The sequence below is a fragment of the Panthera pardus genome, unplaced genomic scaffold, assembly GCF_024362965.1.
Source record: "Panthera pardus isolate Hobbes unplaced genomic scaffold, ASM2436296v1 HiC_scaffold_8, whole genome shotgun sequence".
Taxonomy (NCBI): domain Eukaryota; kingdom Metazoa; phylum Chordata; class Mammalia; order Carnivora; family Felidae; genus Panthera; species Panthera pardus.
This window is the reverse complement of record NW_026527013.1, coordinates 149,052,946-149,074,092: the sequence shown is the minus strand read 5'-3', so window position 1 is coordinate 149,074,092 and position 21,147 is coordinate 149,052,946. Positions and strand designations below refer to the sequence as shown.

The window sequence follows — 21,147 nt, the reverse complement described above, 5'->3', positions numbered from 1 at the left end:
GCCCTGAGTGCACACCCCACTAGGGTCTTGGTCAGAGTCCAGTGTCCGGGCTCTGTCTTAAAGGTAGACAACAAGGTATCCCTCATTGTCTAGTATCTAACGCTCTGCCTAGCAGCATCTGGCACATATTAGGCCCTGAGGGAATGTCTGCTGAATAAAGAACACGAGAAAGACAACACACAACACTTCAGCTTCTCAAAACATTTTTTAATTTTCTGCTTTTCCTACCAAGACCAAAGCTGTACAATTCTGGACCATCGCAACGTGAGGCATGACCGTGTATGGTCAGAGTCCTTCCTGCTCTCCTCTCCACGTGCTCCCGAGGCGTGTCCCCGGTGGTGAGTGCATTGCTTTCTCTTGTGACTTATCAACCATGAATATCAGGAGCGCTTGGAGATGTGGGAGCTACGGTGGGGTCGAGTGCGCCACGAGCGGTGAACGCCCATAACCCCGGGGAGCACTTTGGAAAATGGACTCAGCTGTGGGTGCACAGAGGACGAACGTCATGCTGTCTCATCTTCCGTGCACTCAGCTGGGTGGACCAGGGCTCCTTTCTAAGGTGAGAAAGTCCTAGGGGCTCATATTGAGAGCAAGTAAAGCATCTAAGAAGCGCTCACATCCAAACAATGTTTAACTGAGAATAAAAGTTCTCTACTCATCATCTTCTCTTGGAAAGTAGAGGGGAAAAAAAAAAATCAAGAAGAGGGTTGGATCGCCATTCAACCTTCCATTTTTGTCATTAATTTGATGGCTCTTGGTTTTGAGACAACAGAAAGAAAAATGCAGAGGCGATACACTGACTAGGACCTGGGTACAAGCTGCTACACAGAAAGCTGTCTGTCTCAGGGACTGAGATAAAAGAACTTTTTCCCCTGGCCCTGGAGAGGTCTTGTTTTGGTTAGGAGAATTTGTTGAAAACTACAGCCGGCTTGGAGAAGCCACTGATTTGATCTTGGTAATAGAGACAGAAAGTAACACACATAGACTTATTTTGCTGAATTGTAAACCAACGAGGTCAGGAGAGTAAAAATCTACTGAAAGAAGCAGTTACTCGTGACTGAGTAAACAAAAATGACCGCCCCTCCCCACCCCCACCCCTCCCCCAGAAGTGCACCCAATTAAACCGTAGTTATTTTCTTATCCTTGGTGGCTTGCTTGATGGCAGCCTGCTCACAAATGATCTCCTTGAGCCGCTGCAGCCTCATGTTCTGGGTGGTCTGGTCTCCCACCCCAGTCTGACTGCGGTGCAGCAAGGTCAGGGCATGGATGTACTCCAGCTCTGTGTACTTCACGCCCTGGTCCACCACCAGGTTCAGGAGCTCATCGGCCGTGTTGTATAACATCTCGTAATACTGCCTGAGAAAACAAGACGGAATACTGTTCACCATCTCCACTGTCAGCCACTTATGTGGCTTTAGTGGTAATGAATATGCTGCTTGTAAATACCTTATTCAATAAACATTTATTGATCACTAGGCATTGTTGTTCTAGGCTCTATGAATACAATGGGGAACAAGACAAGCACATTCTCTGTCCTCTTAGACCTCACTGGAGCTTTCTTCTCGAGACCATGTCCAAATGAAGACTCGGGGAGACCTCACATCTTTCAGGGTCTCCGTTCACTCGAGATTTCCCCTAATGTTACATTTACCTGGGAAGATCCAAAGAAAAAGAAGTAGGAGCGGAACCAAGAGGAAGAGAAATAATCAGCCGGCAGGCATTGCAAAAACCATTTTTGTCTCATTCAATCCCTCATCCATTCACTCACTCACTGGAGGTTCTGTGCAGTGTATGCTTTTCTCCTCCATAAGGTGGGACAATAATACCTTTTAGAGTTATCAGAAGAATGAATTCATCCATATAAAGCACTTGGAATGGTGTCCAACAAACATACATGCTCCATAAATATTAGCTATTATTATCAGAGATAATAATAATGTATTAATAAAGTCATGAGAGTAATAGAAGTATATAATGATGAGCAAGACATAGCCTCTTTCCTCAAACAGCTCAGAGATGAGTTGGAAAGATAATGAGAAGTAGAGAGACCATGATTGTGTTTCTGTTGGCAAAGTGAATTTCCACGTAATGTGTCATTTATCCTTCACTACACCTAGGGGGCCATAACTCCCTTTTTTCCAAAAAGGAAACTGAAACATGGCAAAGTGACAGGACTTGTCTAATGTCACAGAGAAGAGAGGGACTGTGGCAGGATATGCACCTGTTTCTGACTCTCAGTCCAACGCTCCTTGTTCACAGAAAAAGACAAGAACAATGTTCCAATTGACAGGAGGGAAGTATAAATGTTATGAATTTATAGCGGAGGAAGGAGAAAGCCCACCATGTGGAGGGGAAGGTGAAGATTCAAGGAAGACTTCGGATGGGGTAGAATATTGTCAGGCAGGGCTTCCAGGAAAGAAATTCTAGACTAAGGGAAAAGAGAAGAGCAGAAGCAAAGATTCCTCTTGGGAAGAGGACTCTGGTCAGCCTGGGGATGGCAGCTAAAAACCAGAGTTTTGGGAAAAGGCAGCTGAAGCCAGAAGACAGACTATTTGATGATCAGGCTAGTTAAATTAATAAAGAACCACAGACCTAGTCAGTTCAATAAAGGACCTCCCTCCCTCAGCTCTCAAGGTTCTGTTGGGAGCAGAAGCACCATCCAAGTTGTGCTTCTGGAAGATACATGTGACAACAGTACACAGAATGGTCTGGGAGGGAATTGGTTATAATTCTAGCAAAAAGTTGGGGACTTGAGATCCATTTGGCTGCAAGGCCATTAGCCTGGGTGGAGGAGAGAAGAGCAGCTCCTGTAAGAGAAACGTGCATCACTGCGAGTCTCCAGTAATGCAGAAGCAGGATGGGGGAGGTGGGAGTCAGGAAAGGGGAAGGCAGCCATTTGCTCTTCTCAACACCAACATTATTACACCACCATATTGCTCCTCACCGGGTCTATACTGAGGCTCGGACTTGCACGGCTACTACCAATTACCCAGGAGGTAAAGCTGAGCGCAGGCTCTGAGCCAAGCAATGCTATCACAGCTGGTTAGGCAAAGGACAGAGGAGCCTTCCCAGGCAGTTTACTTCCTTCTTTCTGACAGGAAAGGCAGCTTTGCCTCAATGGAGGGACAGACCACGGCAGAAGGCCCAAGGCAATTCCAGAGATGAAGGGATCTTACAGATCTACCAGGGTTATTGGATTTGAGCTTTGAGTTTGCCTCTTGTTCACCAAGAACATCTTGATAGAAAGAACATCCTCTGGGAGAAGTAAGCCATCCTTATAGTGAGGAATACATTCTAGAAGCTCATAATTTCAAGAATATTTTATGCATTTTTGCTCCAATGGGAATGTGGTCGGTAAGGGTGTCCTTTCACGTGGCTAGCTCCTTTTCCTGCTCTGCTAAACCTCCTTTTCTAATTAACACACTCTTAAAAAAAAAAAAAAAGAATACCCTTTTGTGAATATTTCCTAAATAGTGGCGGGTAAGTGCTCGTCTTATATTGGCAGGTTTACGAGTACTCCAGGCAGCAAACGGTTCAACATCCTTGTGTAGAGGGTTAGCCCTCTCTTGGGGCTAATTTTCTGTAAATGATGGTTCACTTTAACCTCCTGGAACCACACAGTTGGAAATCACTGGTCAAAGGTAACCTTGAATGTAGACAGAGGTGCTTCTAATAGGAGAGTCAAATTAACTCTAACCTGCAGACTTCTGGGAGCCCAATATCAGATACAGTCAGGAACTTTTCAGAAGTTTCATGTTCAGCACAAAACCCGTGTGAACCACCCCTACTCCACAACGCATCTGTTGTAACTTAAAAATACTATTTTAAATTTTTTTTAACGTTTATTTATTTTTGAGACAGAGAGACAGAGCATGAACGGGGGAGGGTCAGAGAGAGGGAGACACAGAATCCGAAACAGGCTCCAGGCTCTGAGGCATCAGCACAGAGCCCGACGCGGGGCTCGAACCCACGGACCGCAAAATCATGACCTGAGCCTAAGTCGGATGCTTAACCGACTGAGCCACCCAGGCGCCCCTAAAAATACTATTTTAAAGAGAAGCTTGACGCTGTAGGAAGACACATCATATTTTTCCCATGGCTCTGCATGTCCCTTGGCACACCATGGCTTCCTCCCCGACACGAGCCCCTGTTTTGACAAATGAAGCCCTGTATCACCGAATTCGGGTTCCCTTAGATGCACAGATGAGGGAGAGAGCTGTCCATTTAGGGACCTACCTGAGGAGGCATTTTAAAACATGCTCAAGAAAACATGTTTGAATCTAGATTTACCAAATGGAACGAGAGAGCATTTGGGGCTCAGGCTTCTTTCAAAGCCAGAAGAGATTTGGTGGTTGCAGTTCTTAACTGGTGGTTCTCCAACTAGAAAGTGCTTGGGAGCTTATGAAAAGTGCAGATTCTTTAGGACCCACCCCAGCCATTGTGATTCCCAAAGGACTTTGAGCCGGAGTCTCTCTGGTGTGCAAAGAGTTACAGAACCACTGCCACCCATCTCCTTGAGCCAAGGATCTAAAAACATCAGGGATGGTGATGCTTTTCACTGAGATTAAACCAAAGGAACTGGCTTTCTCTGTATTATGACGTTGATACTTTCATCGCTTATCTTAGGTAACCTTGAGCCCGTCTAACCAGATGAAATTGGATTTCTTTTGAAACATCTGATGAAATTTGTTTCCAGAGATACTGGCCGGTTTTCTACAGAGACCACTGTTCCATGCTGGGAGGAAGCAACCAAAGATGCCTGGATTTCTAGTCCTGGATCCTTCAGCGGGATAAGTGATAAAGGGCGTGCCACTTGAGTCCTTAATGTTTCAATATCCTCTGTGCAGTGAAGACCTTTATAAATCCCAGAATGACGTTCTGAAGTGGACTCAAAGACTAAAAGAGTCCTCGAGAGCCTCCGATGAACCGGGCCCCAGAATTGCAAAGCTGAGTTATTAAACAAAATCGACAGGTAACTGATGGTGTTTTTTCTGTAGTTAGGGGAAAAAAAAAATTACCCATAACCACGGTGATATATTAGATCATAAAGAAACATAAATATTTAAAGATGGAATGAAATTCATTCATCTCGCAGAACAGCACCCAGTAGCAAAGGCTACATTAAATCAGCATAGCAACAGTTGCAATTGGAGATAGAGAAAGGGTGCTACAAGGTGCCCCAAGGAGAAAACAGGAAAATGCCCCAAACTTTACAATTAGAATGGGCTTCCATGATGAACACTGACATGCTGAAAGCAAATCATGTAACCCGACTGGGATAAATAATTCACCAGCACTTATTGAGGCCCCAGGAAAATGAAAGCTTGATCTTTATCATCAAGCATTACAATAGCAGCCATGGCTTCTGGGCATCACGGTTCTAGTAGATATGCACTCCGCTGCCAGGATGGGATCAGTGAACACACATCTGATTTAGGCATTTTCTGGCTCATGACTTGTACGGCAAGTCTCTTCATAGCCCATAACATTCGGGGGCCAATTGCTAGACGTGGCCCAAATATCTTATTCTGGAAACTGGAGTTGCATGTCACCCCGATGGATGGAACATTCTATGAGGAGGTGGTTTCCTCCCGTGGTTGGTTTCTCTCTCTCTTTGCTGTGCACCTTCGGGCGGCATTTCCCAAAGTGGCCTGAGTGGAGAGGGAGGCGGGTGGAGGGACAGGAAAGCGGTGGGGTGATGTCACGTAGGCTGGTCTCCTGGACTGAGTCCAGAATAGGACAACATTCATGCTTTGTTCTGGTGCAGGCAGATTATTTCCTCGTATCTTCCTCATGTTCCCTTTTTCAATGGGCTGTGCTTGTGTTTTTTTTTTCTTCTTATTTTAATGGCATTGAACTGCAACTCTTTCTCCTCATTGATTCCGTGGGCAAATATTTATACAAGTAAGGATAGGAAGGGCATGTTGGTAAGTTGGGCAGATCTTCTTAAAGTTTTATTTAAAAAAAATTTTTTTTTAACATTTATTTATTATTGAGACAGAAAGAGACAGAGCATGAACGGGGGAGGGTCAGAGAGAGGGAGACACAGAATCTGAAACAGGCTCCAGGCTCTGAGCGGTCAGCACAGAGCCCGACGCGGGGCTCGAACTCACGGACCACGAGATCATGACCTGAGCCAAAGTCGGACGCTTAACTGACTGAGCCACCCAGGCACCCCCTTCTTAAAGTTTTAAAATGAAGTCAATTTCATCTTTCGCTGACTGGGAAATATACATGTCGTATAGACTATACAGACTAAATACGAAGATTAAGCAGTTAAAAGAGTACTTCTATAATTCTACTATAAAGACATACCCCGTTTGCACATTTTCGTCACGTTTTTGTTTTCCATATGTAAGTAATGCTCTACCAGTTTCTCTATTACAGTTGAAATATTTGGGTTGACAGCCTATTGGACACTTTGTTTCTAATTTTAAAAACTTTCTTTCCTAGGGCAGGTGGCTCAGTCGGTTAAGCGTCCAACTTCGGCTCAGGTCATGATCTCAGGACTTGTGGGGTCAAGTCCCGCGTTGGGCTCTGTGCTGACAGCTGAGCCCGGAGCCTGCTTCGGATTCTCTCTGCCCCACCCCCACTTGTGCTCTGTCTCTTAAAAAGGAATAAACGTATAAACGTTAAAAGCAAAAAAAAAAAAAAAAAAAAACCACCAAAAAAACTTTCTTTCCTGAGGACAGATTTCCAGAGCAGATTTAGTCAAAGGTAAGTATACTGTTCCGGACTCCAGCAATGCTGCCAAACTGCTTTCTACAAAAAATCTGCATCAGTTAGCTTCCTACCAACAACCCATGGCAGCACCTACTTCCTCATATGCTTTTAATATTCATGAAGTGAAACCATTTTTCACCTATTTATTGGTTTTTAATGCACATAGGTCTGAACATATGTATAAGCAAACTGTACTGATATTTTTGTATATTTTGAGTGTGAATACTTTTCTTATTCTGAGCTCTTCAGGGGGTACCTGGGTGGCTCAGTCAGCTAAGCCTCTGACTTCGGCTCAGGTCATGATCTCACAGTTCATGGGTTCGAGCCCCGTGTCGGGCTCTGTGCTGACGGCTCAGAGCCTGGAGTCTGCTTCGGATTCTGTGTCTCCCTGTCTCTCTGCCCCTCCCTTGCTCACACTCTCTCTCTCTCTCTCTCTCAAAAATAAATAATCATTAAAAAAAATTAAAAAAAAAAACAGCTCTTCAGAAATTTCTATAAACAAGAAGGAGCATTCTAGTCTCTCAACCCTGGGGGTTCTACCTCCCACTCTGCCATACTCATCGTAAAACATACCACTGCCTCTCTGAAAGATCTTGCAAACAGTCTCAGCTCTCTTCTGTGTAAACTGAGGAAAGAAAGCCCCAATACAACCTGTCATTCCCACACAGCAACCGCAGGTGGTCGGTCCCCAAAGCCTGGGGGTGTGGGTGGAAAGAAGGTGCTGATTGGGGGCTGCCACAGTCCCCGGGAGACCTCTGCCATCTGCTTCTCTTTATGGGGTGGGGTTCAGAGTCCTAAACCCCTGAAGGAAAACTGCATTTGTCAGGGATACCCAGCTATGTCTCATGCCGGGTGTTAGAATCTGTCCGGACTGAGGTCACATTAATGTCTAGCTTTTAGGTGCACTGGCGTATTCAACCCTTTGCAGTAGGAGGTGCAATCATCCACATCGCCCAGATGAGCACACTGAGCTACAGTGAGCATCACTGATTCATCTGTGGCCTCAAGATCAAGGACTCTGAACCCCGTTCGCACTGCAAAGCCACCATAACGTGGAAATATTGGAAACTGTAAAAAAGCACTAACTGCAAAGAATACCTGTATAGCAAATTTTAGTCACGATTTAAGTCAGATGAGCTAAATAAAATTCACACACTAACTCAACGCCTCTGCCTTCCGTTGTAACGGGACAAGCCAGTACTGTAGCAACTCAAAATTCATTTACAAACTCTGTAGCTGTTTTTTTTTTTTAAAGTTTATTTGTTTTGAGGGCGAGAGAGAAAGAAGGAAAAGAGAGAGAGAGAGAGGGAGAGAGACACAACATGAGCGGGGGAGGGGCAGAGAGAAGAGAGAATCCCCGAGCAGGCTCTGTGCTGTCAGTGCGGTGCTGGACGCAGGGCTCGATCTCACGGTTTGTGAGATCATAACCTGAGCCAACATGAAGAGTTGGATACTCGACTGACTGAGCCACCCAGGCGATGTAGATATATTTGAATAACAGTGGGTTTGATCTGGGAATTCAGAGCTCTAACACAAATAATGAAGTCATATTGTCAAGTCGGCATTCAAGAGTTAACAGAAACGAGTTTTGGCTTTTTCACTTTGTCACCTCCCTATTTCTCGCTTTTTGCGCCACCCCCCCCCCCGCCCCCGAGCAGGAAATGGACAAGGTGACCGTTCTTTCCAAAAGTTGGCTGCCCTTCTGACTCGTTACTTCCTGGAGGAAGAGGGATAATTACGTAATTTCATTGTGAAGACTTTCTCCTCTAGTCCTTCCAAAGATAATGATAGTGTTGATGTCAACAAAAGAATTAGGCACTGAAGCTGACTTCTTAAATATTAAGGTTTGAAGGAGGAAAATCTTACCCGAATAGAACTTAGTATCGCCAGTAGCCTCCCCCAATTCTTTTTAGCCAACAGAGGAAGTATTTTGAGAACTTTAATAAAAAAAAAAAAAAACCAAAAAACTCAGTAGTAGATGGGTCACTAAACTGTCGGGGAAAACATTCAACTCCTGTTTTCTCTGTTCACTCAATGGCATACATGGTAATAGGCAGGGAAATGGAAAAAGAGAAAGGAAAGGAAGTGAATAATCCATAAACTGGATAAGCATCCCATAAATAATTAAGAGGTGGTTACAGCAGGAAGACTTAGAGAAGTAAATACTCAAGAGATCAACTAAGCTCAGATTCTGGTTAAGTCTTTCCCTCCCCTCTAACTAGTTGTGTGACCTGGGGCAAATGCTGTTGGCTCTTTGGACCTCTGCTTCCCATATGAAAAACAAAGAGGTTAGAGCAGACGCTATTTAAGCAGTTTTTGATTTTAAAACCTTTACAGTGTCCTCTGCCTGGGCTTCCATCAGAATTAGCTGATGCTGATTTTCCCTAAACTGCAGCAGGCAAGACGCAGCAGTGACTGATTTGGAAACATCCCGAACAAGCGTAAACTTAGTTCCGATGTGTACTTTCCAGACCAATAATAAAATGGATGGTAATCCTGTGTGTCAGAAGAATAAATTAGTTTATTCAAAAATATAATATAATTGCTCTCATTTGTCTTCCCCTTCAAAGGAGCTTAGAGTTTATTACAGACATGATTGAAAATTCTAATTTGAAATAGACGAAGTTACTTCCATCTCAGGAATGGGAAAACTCAGGTAGAGAAAAGCTAAATAATTTTTGGGGAGTTAGTGGCAGAATTAGATTTACGTGTGATAGGGACAGTTTTGTGTGTGTGTGTGTGTGTGTGTGTGTGTGTGTGTGTGTTGACATTTCTTACATCGGATTGTGCGCAGGGTTTTGTTCTGATCAGGACATCCCAGGAGAAGTATGCTCTTTAGAAAAGACAGTGTAGAAATTCCCTCAGCTGGTGGCAGTAGAAAATCATTCAGGAGGCAGTGAGACCCTGAGAGTCTGCTGTGCTAAGGCTTGCACCGGCTTCGTTGATCGGTCATCTACCTACATTTTCTTCATATAAAGAGGCACACACATCCCTGCCTTCACCAACAGCGCTACGTGTAAACGGCAGTTTCCTATCGGCCCGGTTCTGATAACCACCACGCTTCAGTAGCACGGGGGGGGGGGTGTCTCTCCAGAGGAGATGTTAAAAGCTAAAGTTGGCCGTGTCCCTTCCTTTCAGGAACCTATCCCGATATTCTTGATAGCGGCCGCCAGAGCTGTGCTTTATTTCTCTCCAGAAAATACAACCATTCAAAACAAAGGAATTCCTCTGCGGCCCGTCACTTGACGCGATGACTCTCTCCCAAGCTCGGTTACAGTCGCTGAGATGAGAAGAAAATTTCTTCTTGTTCCCTCAGCTAGAAATTTTGCTCCCCACCTTCGAACACCTTCTGAATTTATAATATCCGTGGCTGAAATTTCCTCCTCTACAACTTAAGGATTCGTATGTCACTCTCTGCTCCATCAGATAATTTTTTAAATTAAGTTTTCTACAGCAGGGCTGGAGGAAGATCAGCATTTTAAATTCAGTACAATTAAAACTGTGTCTCTTTGGTCTGGCACTGCCTTCGGTCAAACCCCATTTGTATGAATAATTATTCAGTCCATTAAGAAGTCTGCTCAACTCCTTCTCCCATTTTGAAGGTTTTAATAAATATTGATCAAGTGCATTTCTGTTTGCACTTGCCAAAGCAATTCTGATGGATTCATCTTCTGATGTTATCAAATAATGAAATATGAAAGAGTGAATAGAATTACCCTCTTGTTCTGTGATTTTTTATTTAGGTCCTTCATTTTACTTTCATAATTGTGTTTGTCTCATGCTCCTGTAAATGCTCTTTTGATTATCAAAAGGTGAATCCAGGTTAAGGAGAGTTATGCTGTGCTGAATATCACTTTAGAGAGTTTTTTCAATTTGAAAAAATAATTTATCAAATATCATAGGTTGATAAAAGAAGACAGCATTCTGTACTTTGGTGGCCTCAAAGCTACATACTGTTTACCAATTAGCACAAGGCCCTTATACTGTATATTATTTATACTTCCCAGATCAGCAATCTGGGAAACAGCTGCTGACATAGGCAGAATAAAAATAATTCGGAGGCCCCCTGGCTTTTTCAGTTTTAAGTAATTATCAACTTTTCAATAAATAATGCAAAGGATTTCTTCAAAGGAAAATCTAGTATTATTATCCCTAACACTTAGGAAGCTCTCATGACATCTTAAAAGTTAATACAGTCGTGCCCCCTTATCCACGGTTTCACTTTTCTGTGGTAGTAGTTACCCGCGGTCGACCACGGTCCGAAAGCACATGACTCTCCTCTTGATATATTGTCAACAGCAGCCTGACGCTGGGTCACAATGCCTGTGTCATTCACCTCGTTTCATCTCATCACGTAGGCATTTCATCATCTCCCAGCATCAAGAAGAATGAGTTACAGTACAAGCTATTCTGAGAGAGAGACCACATTCACATAACTTTTATTACAGTGTACTGTTACAATTGTTCTATTTTATTATTAGTTATCGTGGGTTATTTCTTACTGTGCCTAACTTACAATTAAACTTTGCCATGGGTATTACGTACAGGAAAAAGATAGTATATATAGGGTAGTGCTATCTGTGGATTCAGGCATCTATGGCAGGGTTTTAGAACGTATTCTTGTGGATAGGGGGGGCAACTGTGTAACAGAGAAAGTTACAGAGGTATAGTCCTTGGCTTCAAGAAGTTTCTTTTATCCACACTGTAAAAAATACAATGCAGGGTGCCTGGGTGGCTCAGTCGGTTAAACGTCCGATTTTGGCTCAGGTTATGGTCTCACAGTCCGTGAGTTCGAGCCCCACAGTGGGCTCTGTGCTGACAGCTCAGAGCCTGGAGCCTGTTTCAGGTCTGTGTCTCCCTCTCTCTCTGCACCTCCCCTGGTCGCTCACTCTCTCTCTCCCTCTCTCAAAAATAAGATAAACAATAAAAATTAAAAAAAAAAAAAATCCAGGGTCCCTGGATGGCTCAGTCGGTTAACATCTGACTTTGGCTCAGGTCATGATCTCATAGTTTGCAATTTCAAGCCCCATGTTGGGCTCTGTGCTGACAGCTCAGAGCCTGGAGCCTGTTTTGGATTCTGTGTCTCCTCCCCCCTCCACCTCCCCACCCCCCACCTCTGCCCCTCCCCTGCTCATGCTCTGTCTCGCTCTCAAAAAAAAAAAAAAAAAAACAAAAACCAAAACACAGAAACCAATATGGACCCAGATCAAAGGTTTCTAAGACACTAGGTAAATATTTTGTTTTCTTTTTTAAAGTTTATTTGTTTGTTTATTTATTTAGCGAGAGAGAGAGAGAGAGAGAGAGAGAGAGAGAGAGAAAGTGTGTGTGTGTGTGTGTGTGTGTGTGTGTGTGTGTGTGTGTGTGTGTGTGTGTGTTGAGGGAGGGAGGAAAGGACAGAGTGAGAGGGAGAGAGAGAATCCCAAGCAGACTCTACACTGTCAGCAGAAAGCCTGACGCGGGACTCAAACCCACAAACTGTGAGATCATGACCTGAGCCAAAATCAAGAGATGGACGCTTAACCGACTAAGCCACCCAGGAGTCACTAGGCAAATACTTTAAAGTAAAATAAATCCGGACTTGCCAGCTAGCCTGCCCATTCTGCTCCTCTCTCTCAGAATGTGGGAAAGAAGAAAAGAATCGGGGGATCCTAGACAAGGTATAGAAGCCAAGTGACTCCCAGTTAGTGATGGGATGGAGAAGTGAAGGGGTAATGGGGGTTGGGTTTCTGCATCTATAATATGGAGATCCTTCTGTACCTGGAAGCGTTTGGGCAGAAAGGTCAGCAGGGATAGGCCTGGACTACAAGACCTCCACGGAAGAACTTGCCATTGGAGTATTAACCAACGAGGCCAAGATAATGGATTCATTCCCGTAGGTGTGTTGCTTCTATTCTTTAGCCATTGACGCCGCCCCTAGCCAGCTACCTCACAAGTGTGTTTAGAGAGGGTCTTAGTGAGGTTGAAAGGATAGTTCGCTGCAAGCCGTTATATTCAAGAACTATTCAGCCATCAGTTATCCGAGTTACTCAGACCCTGACTCATGATTTTTTGGTCTTAGTTAGGGACCCTAGTACACTTCTTGATACTGTGATAGGGGATTTCTCTACTTTGCTGAGACAAAAAAACTCATATCTTTTAGGGCTAAAGGGCCAGAAACGAAAATGAGTTTGGCAGAGGAACAAAAAAATCAGCAGATTATTTGAAAAGCAAGAGCATATGCAAATCAGCAGGTCCCAATGGCAAATACTCCAGGGCGTATTTACTAAACTCTCAGGTTATTTACAGAAGCAAGAAAACCTAAATAAACCAAAGCTACAAAATGGGCCACCTGAGATTCAAGAACATGTGACTCAGAACTGATGTCAATTAGAAAAATAATAGACTAAATCAGAAAGAGCTAATGGAAATATGTACAATACCCAACAGCGTTTAATTAAAGACCCAAATACTCTGACAAACTTGATGAATAGCTTTGGGTAGCAATGTGAATTTGGTGGATGAAAAGACCGCTGTGGCTGACATATATTTGGAGGTCAGTGAACCATTTTATACAGTGCCTCTAAAAAAATATAAACTAGCAAAATGAATTTATTTTGAATGGGTATCCCTGATAGGACACAGGCTGAAAAACAAACAAAGGGTAACGATCGAGGCAAATCAACAGATTCAGAGGGAAGGCATCTAGTGAATGCTAAGGATACTGGCTTATAACTGATCTCACTTAATACCTTAATTAATGTGCCCGCAAAGGGCAAACGTTCCTAAATGGGGAAGGGCCGTGAACAGCAGCAAGGAAAGAGAAATAATGTAAAGGACTCCAGAGAATTCAGAATTATGGGCAGAAATTTAATGAAATGAAGTTCATGGTGGAAAAACCCAAGTGAATGTATCTGGAAGAAATTCTAACCTTCTGGAGTCCATAGTTGGGAGATACCTTGGAATAGCACTGGTAAAAATGGTGTGTGTGTTGGGGTGGGTGGGGGGAGGGTAAGAGCATGGAACCAAAGAATTTTCTTACTTCCTGTTAAGAAAAGAAAAAAAAAAAAAGGACCAGTTATCGGGCAAGGAGGTGACGATAATCCCTGCGTCTGCTGTATCTCATAGTTCTGTATTGCTTTATACCCTGAGCCAACTGAAAGAAAATCAGGAAAGGGCATCAGATGGGATTAGAGGGACAGACGGTTGGAGGAAAATAGAGTATTGAAAGAAATTCAGTCCAATTTTTGCTCCGATGTCAGCTTATCAATAGGTGATGTTTTCTCTGACCCCTCCTTATCTAGAATGATAACCAGCCTCATCCTCAGCAAGGCTTGTCCTTTTACTGACCTTCACTTTTCTGTTTAGCACTCATCTCCATCCAAACATAAATATATATTAAAAATGTTTTCTGGGGAAAGCTGTATTTTTATATTATACATTTTTTAAAAAGATGTATTTATTTTTGAGAGAGCGAGCGCAAGTGGGAAAGGGGCAGAGAGAGAGGGGGGACAGAAGATCTGAGGCGGGCTCTGTGCTGACAGCAGCCAGCCTGATGTGGGGCTCAAACCCTTGAGCCGTGACATCATGACGTGAGCCGAAGTCAGACGTTCAACCAACTGAGCCACTCAGGTGCTCCTATTTTATACGTATTTTTAAAATACATGTACATACGAAGTTAGAGACACAGCATCTTATAGTGGTTAAGATCAGGGATTCAGGAACCACGGACCTAGGTTGTAAATCCTAGTTCTGTCTCTCTTACTATTTATATGCTGTTGGGCAATTTATGAATCTGTCTGTGACTTTTCTTCATCTGAGAAAGGAAATAGTAATATGGGCTTGATACAAGGATCAAGTGACAAACAGTGGCTGGAAGAGAGTAAGTGTCGTGTAAGTCCCACATAAATGTCTGCCGCCCCTCCTAGAACACTGGGGCTGAGGGTGGGGTTGGATTCTGTCCCACTCCTCGTTACCCGGTGGCCTGAGGACGAGACAGCTAGTGGGTGTTGAATAAACGGAAAGGAATGAATGAATGGATGAACGAATGAATGAATGAGAAAGCCAACAGTCAGTAAATCTCATTAAGAGATGGGACACAAAGTAAGAAGCAGCGTGCGATTCTTCGACACCGGGAGGGGACGGTGGGTGGGTAAAATAGTTGCTCCGTGCAAAAGGCAGAGGGGTCTTCCGCAGCCCTGAGAGGGAGACGTGGAGCATCTCGGTGTGGGACAACTGGTGGCAAATGAAAAAGGGGAGGACGGAGGGAAGAGACCCATTTCTGGCTTATGACGCGTCATCCTCCCAACTCTAATTCCCAACTGGTGGAATTAGACACAAATCCCACAACTTTTACTGAACGTGCGGGACCTTGAACATGTCTTAGTTTGTCTGCACTTCAGCTTCTGCATTTAAACACTGGGGGAGACAATATAACATCACAGGTTAAGCTTGAGGATTGAATCAAATGACAGGCTAGGACACCTGCTGTGTAAACCCGGTAACAATAATAGCTAATGTTTATTGACTACTTACTACGTACTCTGTACTGGCCCCGTGTATGTTATGTCTTTGGATCTTCATGATTGTACAAGATAGCATGTTCTCCACGCTGAAATGCTTTTTTACTAATCCCTCCCTCATGCCTCAGAAGACGGATTTCTTTTCTTCTTTTTCTAAGATGAATCCTATGCCTTTGATCCCAACACCTTTAGGACCTTGTTAGGGTTTTGTTTTGTTTTGAACTCCTGTGTCTAGTATCTACCCCTTTCCTTCGTTCTTTCTTGTCTGCCTTCAAACATCCTTATGTTTCTCCCACTTTGGAAAAAAAATAACACATGCAAACAACAAACCCCAAGCCCTTCATGCAATCCTCTGTCTTCTCTTTCTCCGTTTCTTTTCTCCTCTTCGTTGTTAAATTTCTTGAATGCATCATTTGTATTCACTGTCTCTCCTTTCCAAAGCCTCCATTTTGTCTGAAACCACACTTTAAAAAGTCCCCAGTGACATCCTAGTAGATACACAGAATGGCTTTTACTTAGTCCTCTCCTCTTCCCTTGATGGTTTTCCTTTCTGAACTCAACTCTCTTTGAGCCACGTCACCAGGTCCTTTTCCAGCTCCCTCAGATTCTTCCATTTCTTTCTTGGCTCTTCTTCTCCTCTCTGTTCACTGTGGGCACTCCTCCCAGGCAGGCTTTGGCCCTTCGGTCTTCTCTCTCTGCTTCCAAAAGTTTTACCTCTGCGTGAGATGTTCTTTCTCAAGATCTGGTCTCTCAACACATCAAAGCTTCATTTTCACGGGTTTCCAGACGTTCTACTAGATGCCCTTATCAGGTACCTAACTTCCAAAGTGTGCAAAATCTCAAAATATCAGTGTCACTTTTGACTCTTGTCTGATCATCGCCAGGTCTACCACTGTAATATCTTGTACGTTCCCTGCTTATTTCCAGTGACGTGATCGCAAATCCGAGTCTCTTCTCAATAGGTTATAACAACTGTCTCCTGCTGGAGTCTGTCACACTCACTCACTCCTCCCAGACTAATCTTCTCTGGTTCCAACTAGATCAGATTACTGCCGAGGGTAAAAAAACAAAAACAAAAACAAAACCCAAACCAAAAACCTTATGTGTGTTCACTGGTGCCAATAGGATCAAGTCCAAACTTCTAACACTGACATCCAAAGTCTTTTATATATAGATTTGGTCCCTATTAAACCTTCTCTCCCATTTCCCCCTCTGTATCAACCTTCTATTTAAGTCAAACTGAGCTGCTCAACATCCCTAGAACATACTTTATACTTTTTGGCACTGGGCTTGTGTATCCAAAGTCTAAATAACCCTCAAGACTGATGAAATCTCAATCCTCTATGAAGCTATCCTCAACAATTTTTCCCTCCTCTGTTACTGCATGGGTCACCCATTTAACATGTGTCATTCAGAGTATAGTATTTGCTTTTAAAAGAGGTTAATAAGATTCTTTATGAACTGGGGATACCATAAAAAAGGGTACTAGGGTCTTCCATGAGGATACGATAGCACCTCCCCCATCGGGTATTAGGAGGATTAAATGAGCTAATACCTGCAAAGTGCTTAAAGCAGTGCCTGGCACATAACATATAAGTGTTTGTTTAATAGGCAAAATAAAAGGTATCAAAACGCATATAGTGCAAAGTCTTTTTTCTACTCCTGTCTCCTAGCCACCCACCATTTCCTTTCCTGGAAACAACTGCTGTTATTAGTTTCCAGGGTATCTTTCCAAACACGTTTTATACACACACAAGCATAGTTGTGTGTGTGTGTGTGTGTGTGTGTGTGTGTGTGTATGTGTGTGCACATGTGCCCATATATTTAAAGAGAAATGGTGTTTACATGCTCTCCTGCACCTGGCTTCTCCCACTTAACGATACATCTTGGAGATGGTTCCACTTCAGCACATATCGACCTGCCTCATTCTTCTTAATGGCTGCAGAGGATTCAATTGTTTGGATGTACCATAATATGTATTTATTATCTTCTCCCAGAATGCAGGCTTCCTGATGACAAAGACTGTGTCTTATGACTCTCTGTAGCATCCTCAGTGCTTATATAGTACCTTTCAAAATCATTCTTTGTTTATTTGCTCAACAAACATTTAAGTATCAATTACGCATCAGGTAGTATATAATGGGCTGCAGAAATGAGTAAAACTCCGCTCTCTGGAGAGGACAGTAGCCATGGGATCATAGCAGTGTGACAGTGGCTATAATAAAGGTACAAATGAGACTTCCTAAGAGCACAGTCGGAGGGACTGTATCCTTCTTAGAGCAGTCCAAGAAGGCTGTTTGGAGGTGACATCGGGGCTGAGCAAACATGACGGAAAGAAAGTATTCCACAAGCAAAGGCGATGGAATGTGGGAACTGGGTAGCAAAGCAGGAGGACTATGATATTTGGGAGGAAGGGGCTACCACAAATGGTTTATTCCTCACTGGAGTGCAAGGCTGTGGTGTGGAGGGAGGGAAGGACAAGAGGTCAGCAAGGTAAGCTGTGGCCAGAACAAAACAGACCCTGTGTGTCATGCCAGAGACCTTGGGCCTTCATGGGCAGGTGGAATAAGGGGGTGAAGGTGAGACTGACCTTCTATTTTGCCTATGTTGTTAAGATAAAACAATGACCTGTTATTACCAGGATTTAATAAAAGAAGGTATTTTAATACTCAAGTAGAAAGGTAATTATTTCAGAACAAAATATGTTTTCTTAAATAAGAAACTCAGAAACTCACTAGATTGTCATTATTTTTCTAATTTTCCCAAAGATGAGGACAGTTTTGCTTTGGTTTATATTTATACGCCGGCATTTGGGAACCAGCGCTGTGGTTGATGAGAAGGAATCTGAACACAGAGGGTCTGAGAAACAAGTCAGACATGAGGACAACCGGGTTTTAGGAAGACTTCTCTGGCTGCAGGGCGTAGGACAGACACTCTGAGCAGCAAGGGCGCCTTCTGACTGTCGGGTTACCCTGCTTCTCCCTGGTTTGGCTCATTTTCTCCTCTTCAGACCGTATCAATCTTCTAGATGTCCTCACCACGTCCCCAAGCTTGTAGTGAACAAACTCAAGCTCAAAGAGAGAGATGAATGCCAGCACCTCAGGAGAAAAACACATCCTGGCTGTCACCTCTAGTGCCTTCCATTCAGCTCAACACTGGTGTGGAACTGTTACAACACAGGCAGAAGGACCGAGAAGAGGCAGAGAGGGAAGGGTAGGTGGTAGCAGGGAGAGAAGAAGGCAGAAGGGACACCATTCACCAAAAAGGTACCTTCTACCCTCACTCCTCCACTGGGCTGTTGGAAAAACAAGGCAGGGAGGACTAGGGTGTATATAATCAATCACATATAAAATTTTAATTAGGAGTACGACCATCATCTTGTTTAATCTCTTGCCAACCACACACAACAGGCTTGATAACCTTAGCTTGGCAGAAGAGAAAGAGGGAATCTGAGAACAAGGTCACAAGTCTTCATGGACTGATCCTGGATTCCAAGCCTGGTCCGTGGGATTCTCTACTACAGCGACGGGGATTCCCGGAGCACTGGTAACCGAGAGCGTCATATTGCCCAGCAAGAATTTACGCCACATTCTTTGTGTAGAAGCAGGATTTGAGTCTGGGGAGGGTGTGTGGAGGGACAGGAGGTGTAACAGGATAAAATTAACCACAGGGAAATTCATTCTGAGAGTCCGCAGAGAAAATCCGGCATTGAGGGGCAGAATAGTGATTTTTTTTTTTTTAAACTGGCCCTTTCCATATAAAAAGACTAATTCGAGACTGTTCAACAATGCCATTCTCCTAAGTCTATAAATAAAGAAAAGGGTGTTTGATGGGGAAAATATATATAGCATTTGCATTCTTTTTGTAGGAGGAAAAAAGTATCAGATTAGAAAAACCTCCCAGTAAGGGCACCTTATGAGTGGAAGGTCTTTGAGCGCGTTTAATACCTCCATTTAAATGCTAATGCTAACCTATAGCTCTGGACCACACAAAAAACTAAAGTTTTTCAAAGACCATAAAGTGAATTTAAAATGAAAACTTAATTTCCTGCATAAAAGATTTTTTTTTTTTTAATTTCTGCAGAGAAGCGAAGGCATGGAATTGCATGAGAGGAATAGCGTGCCAAGCAGGGTGAAAACCACCTAGACACAGCAGGCCAGTCTAATGGCGGGGATGGGGGGGCCGCCTCTGTCACAAATCGGGGTTTCCCCTCAAAAGACTTCCCCTTGGAGCTCAACGCTGGCCACAAATTGTACCTGATGGAGAGTCCCGTGAGGGGGGAGCGCTGGTGTTTGGAAGGAAAGCTGGAGCCCAAGGCAAGGAGGAGGCCCAAGGCCGGGGGGTCACCCAAGGGCCCAGAAAATCAGGAGGACACAGGGCGCACAGCACGGGGCTCCCGGGAGGTTTAGTGTCGCCTCGTTTCCCATGGGAACCAGCAGTAATGAATGCAGTGACCGAGGCCCCGAGTGCCGGGGAAACGTCTGCTGTGAAAATGAGGATGCGGCAGGGGCTACGAGACAGCATGCGATGTGTGGGTGTGCTGGGAAACGAACTCAGAAAAATAAAACTACACATAATCAGGAAGTACCTGTGGTGGAGGTAATGACTAGGAAGGGGGTGCTCGAACCGCTTCTGGGCTGATTCTAATAGTCTGTATTTTTATCCGGGTGACGGTCATCTGGTTGTAGTCAAGCTATACAGTTGAGATTTGCACTTTACTGGGTGTCTGTTGTATCTCAATAAAAGCATATTACTTTTCTCCCCCCGCCCACCTAAAGAAAGGAAAGGAAATGAGAGCAGGCCATAGGCCAGGTGTTGGGGTGGGTAGGTGGATACATATTTTAATTTTTTAAACAAGTTTATTTATTTGAGAGAGACAGAGCCAGCACGAGAAGGGAAGGGGCAGAGAGAGAGGGAGAGAGAGAACCCCAAGTAGGCTGTGCGCTGACAGTGCAGAGCCTGATTCAGGGCTCGAACCCACCAACCGTGAGATCATGACCTGAGTCGAAACCAAGAGTCGGATGCTTAACTGACTGAGGTGCCCAGATGCCCCAATTTTAATTTTAATTTTTGAGAGAGAGCACGAGCGGGGGAGGGGCAGAGAGACACGGGGACAGAGGATCCGAAGCCAGCTGTGCGAGGACAGCAGAGAGCCCAATGCGGGGCTCGAACTCAGGAACCCCAAAATCATGACCTGAGCCGAAGTCGGGCGCTCAACCAACTGAGCTCCCCAGGCTCCCCAGTGGATACGTATTTTTAACTCAGCCCTGCATCCTAACATTAAGACAAATGCTAATTTTGTGAACTTTGAAAACATTACGTGAGCTAAAAAAGCTAGTCACAGAAGACCGCACCGTTATGAGTCCGTTTAAATGGTATATCCAGAACAGGCAAATCCAGAGACAGAAAGATGAGTGGTTGCCAGGGGTGGGGGTGGGGAGACGAGCGTCTGATACAGGGTTTCCTTTCTCCGTGAGGAAAATGCTCTAAGATTATCTAGTGATGATGGCCGCACGACCCTATGACCATACCAAAAAACCCAACGAACTGCACACCTTAAAAGGGTTAATGTTTATGGTATATAAATTAGATCTCAAGCTGTTATAAAGTTTTTTTAAAAATTTTTTTTTACATTTATCTATTTTTGAGAGACAGATACAGAGCACAAGTGGGGGAGGGGCAGAGAGAGAAGGAGACACAGAATCCGAAGCAGGCTCCAGGCTCTGAGCTGTCAGCCGAGAGCCTGACGCGGGGCTCGAACGCAAGAGCCGTGAGATCATGACCTGAGCCAAAGTCGGGACGCTCAACCGACTGAGCCACCCAGGCGCCCCAGATCTCAAGCTGTTATAAAAATGCTAATTTTATGAACTAGAACCCTGACTTCTTAACTATACAGAAGATGTACACCCACAGCCGATAGTGTTGT

At 44.0% G+C, this 21,147-nt stretch overlaps 1 protein-coding gene across 1 annotated transcript in view; it reads right to left on the bottom strand.

The window, feature by feature from the left end:
* Positions 1–220: 220 nt before the first annotated feature.
* EXOC4 (exocyst complex component 4) overlaps positions 221–21,147 on the bottom strand; it is a 753,548-nt gene continuing 732,621 nt past the window's right edge. The window contains exon 18 of the mRNA XM_019452780.2: positions 221–1,356. Within this exon, the coding sequence (XP_019308325.1) occupies positions 1,119–1,356 (238 nt within the window). The 3' untranslated portion in view covers positions 221–1,118. The remainder of the gene's footprint in view (positions 1,357–21,147) is intronic.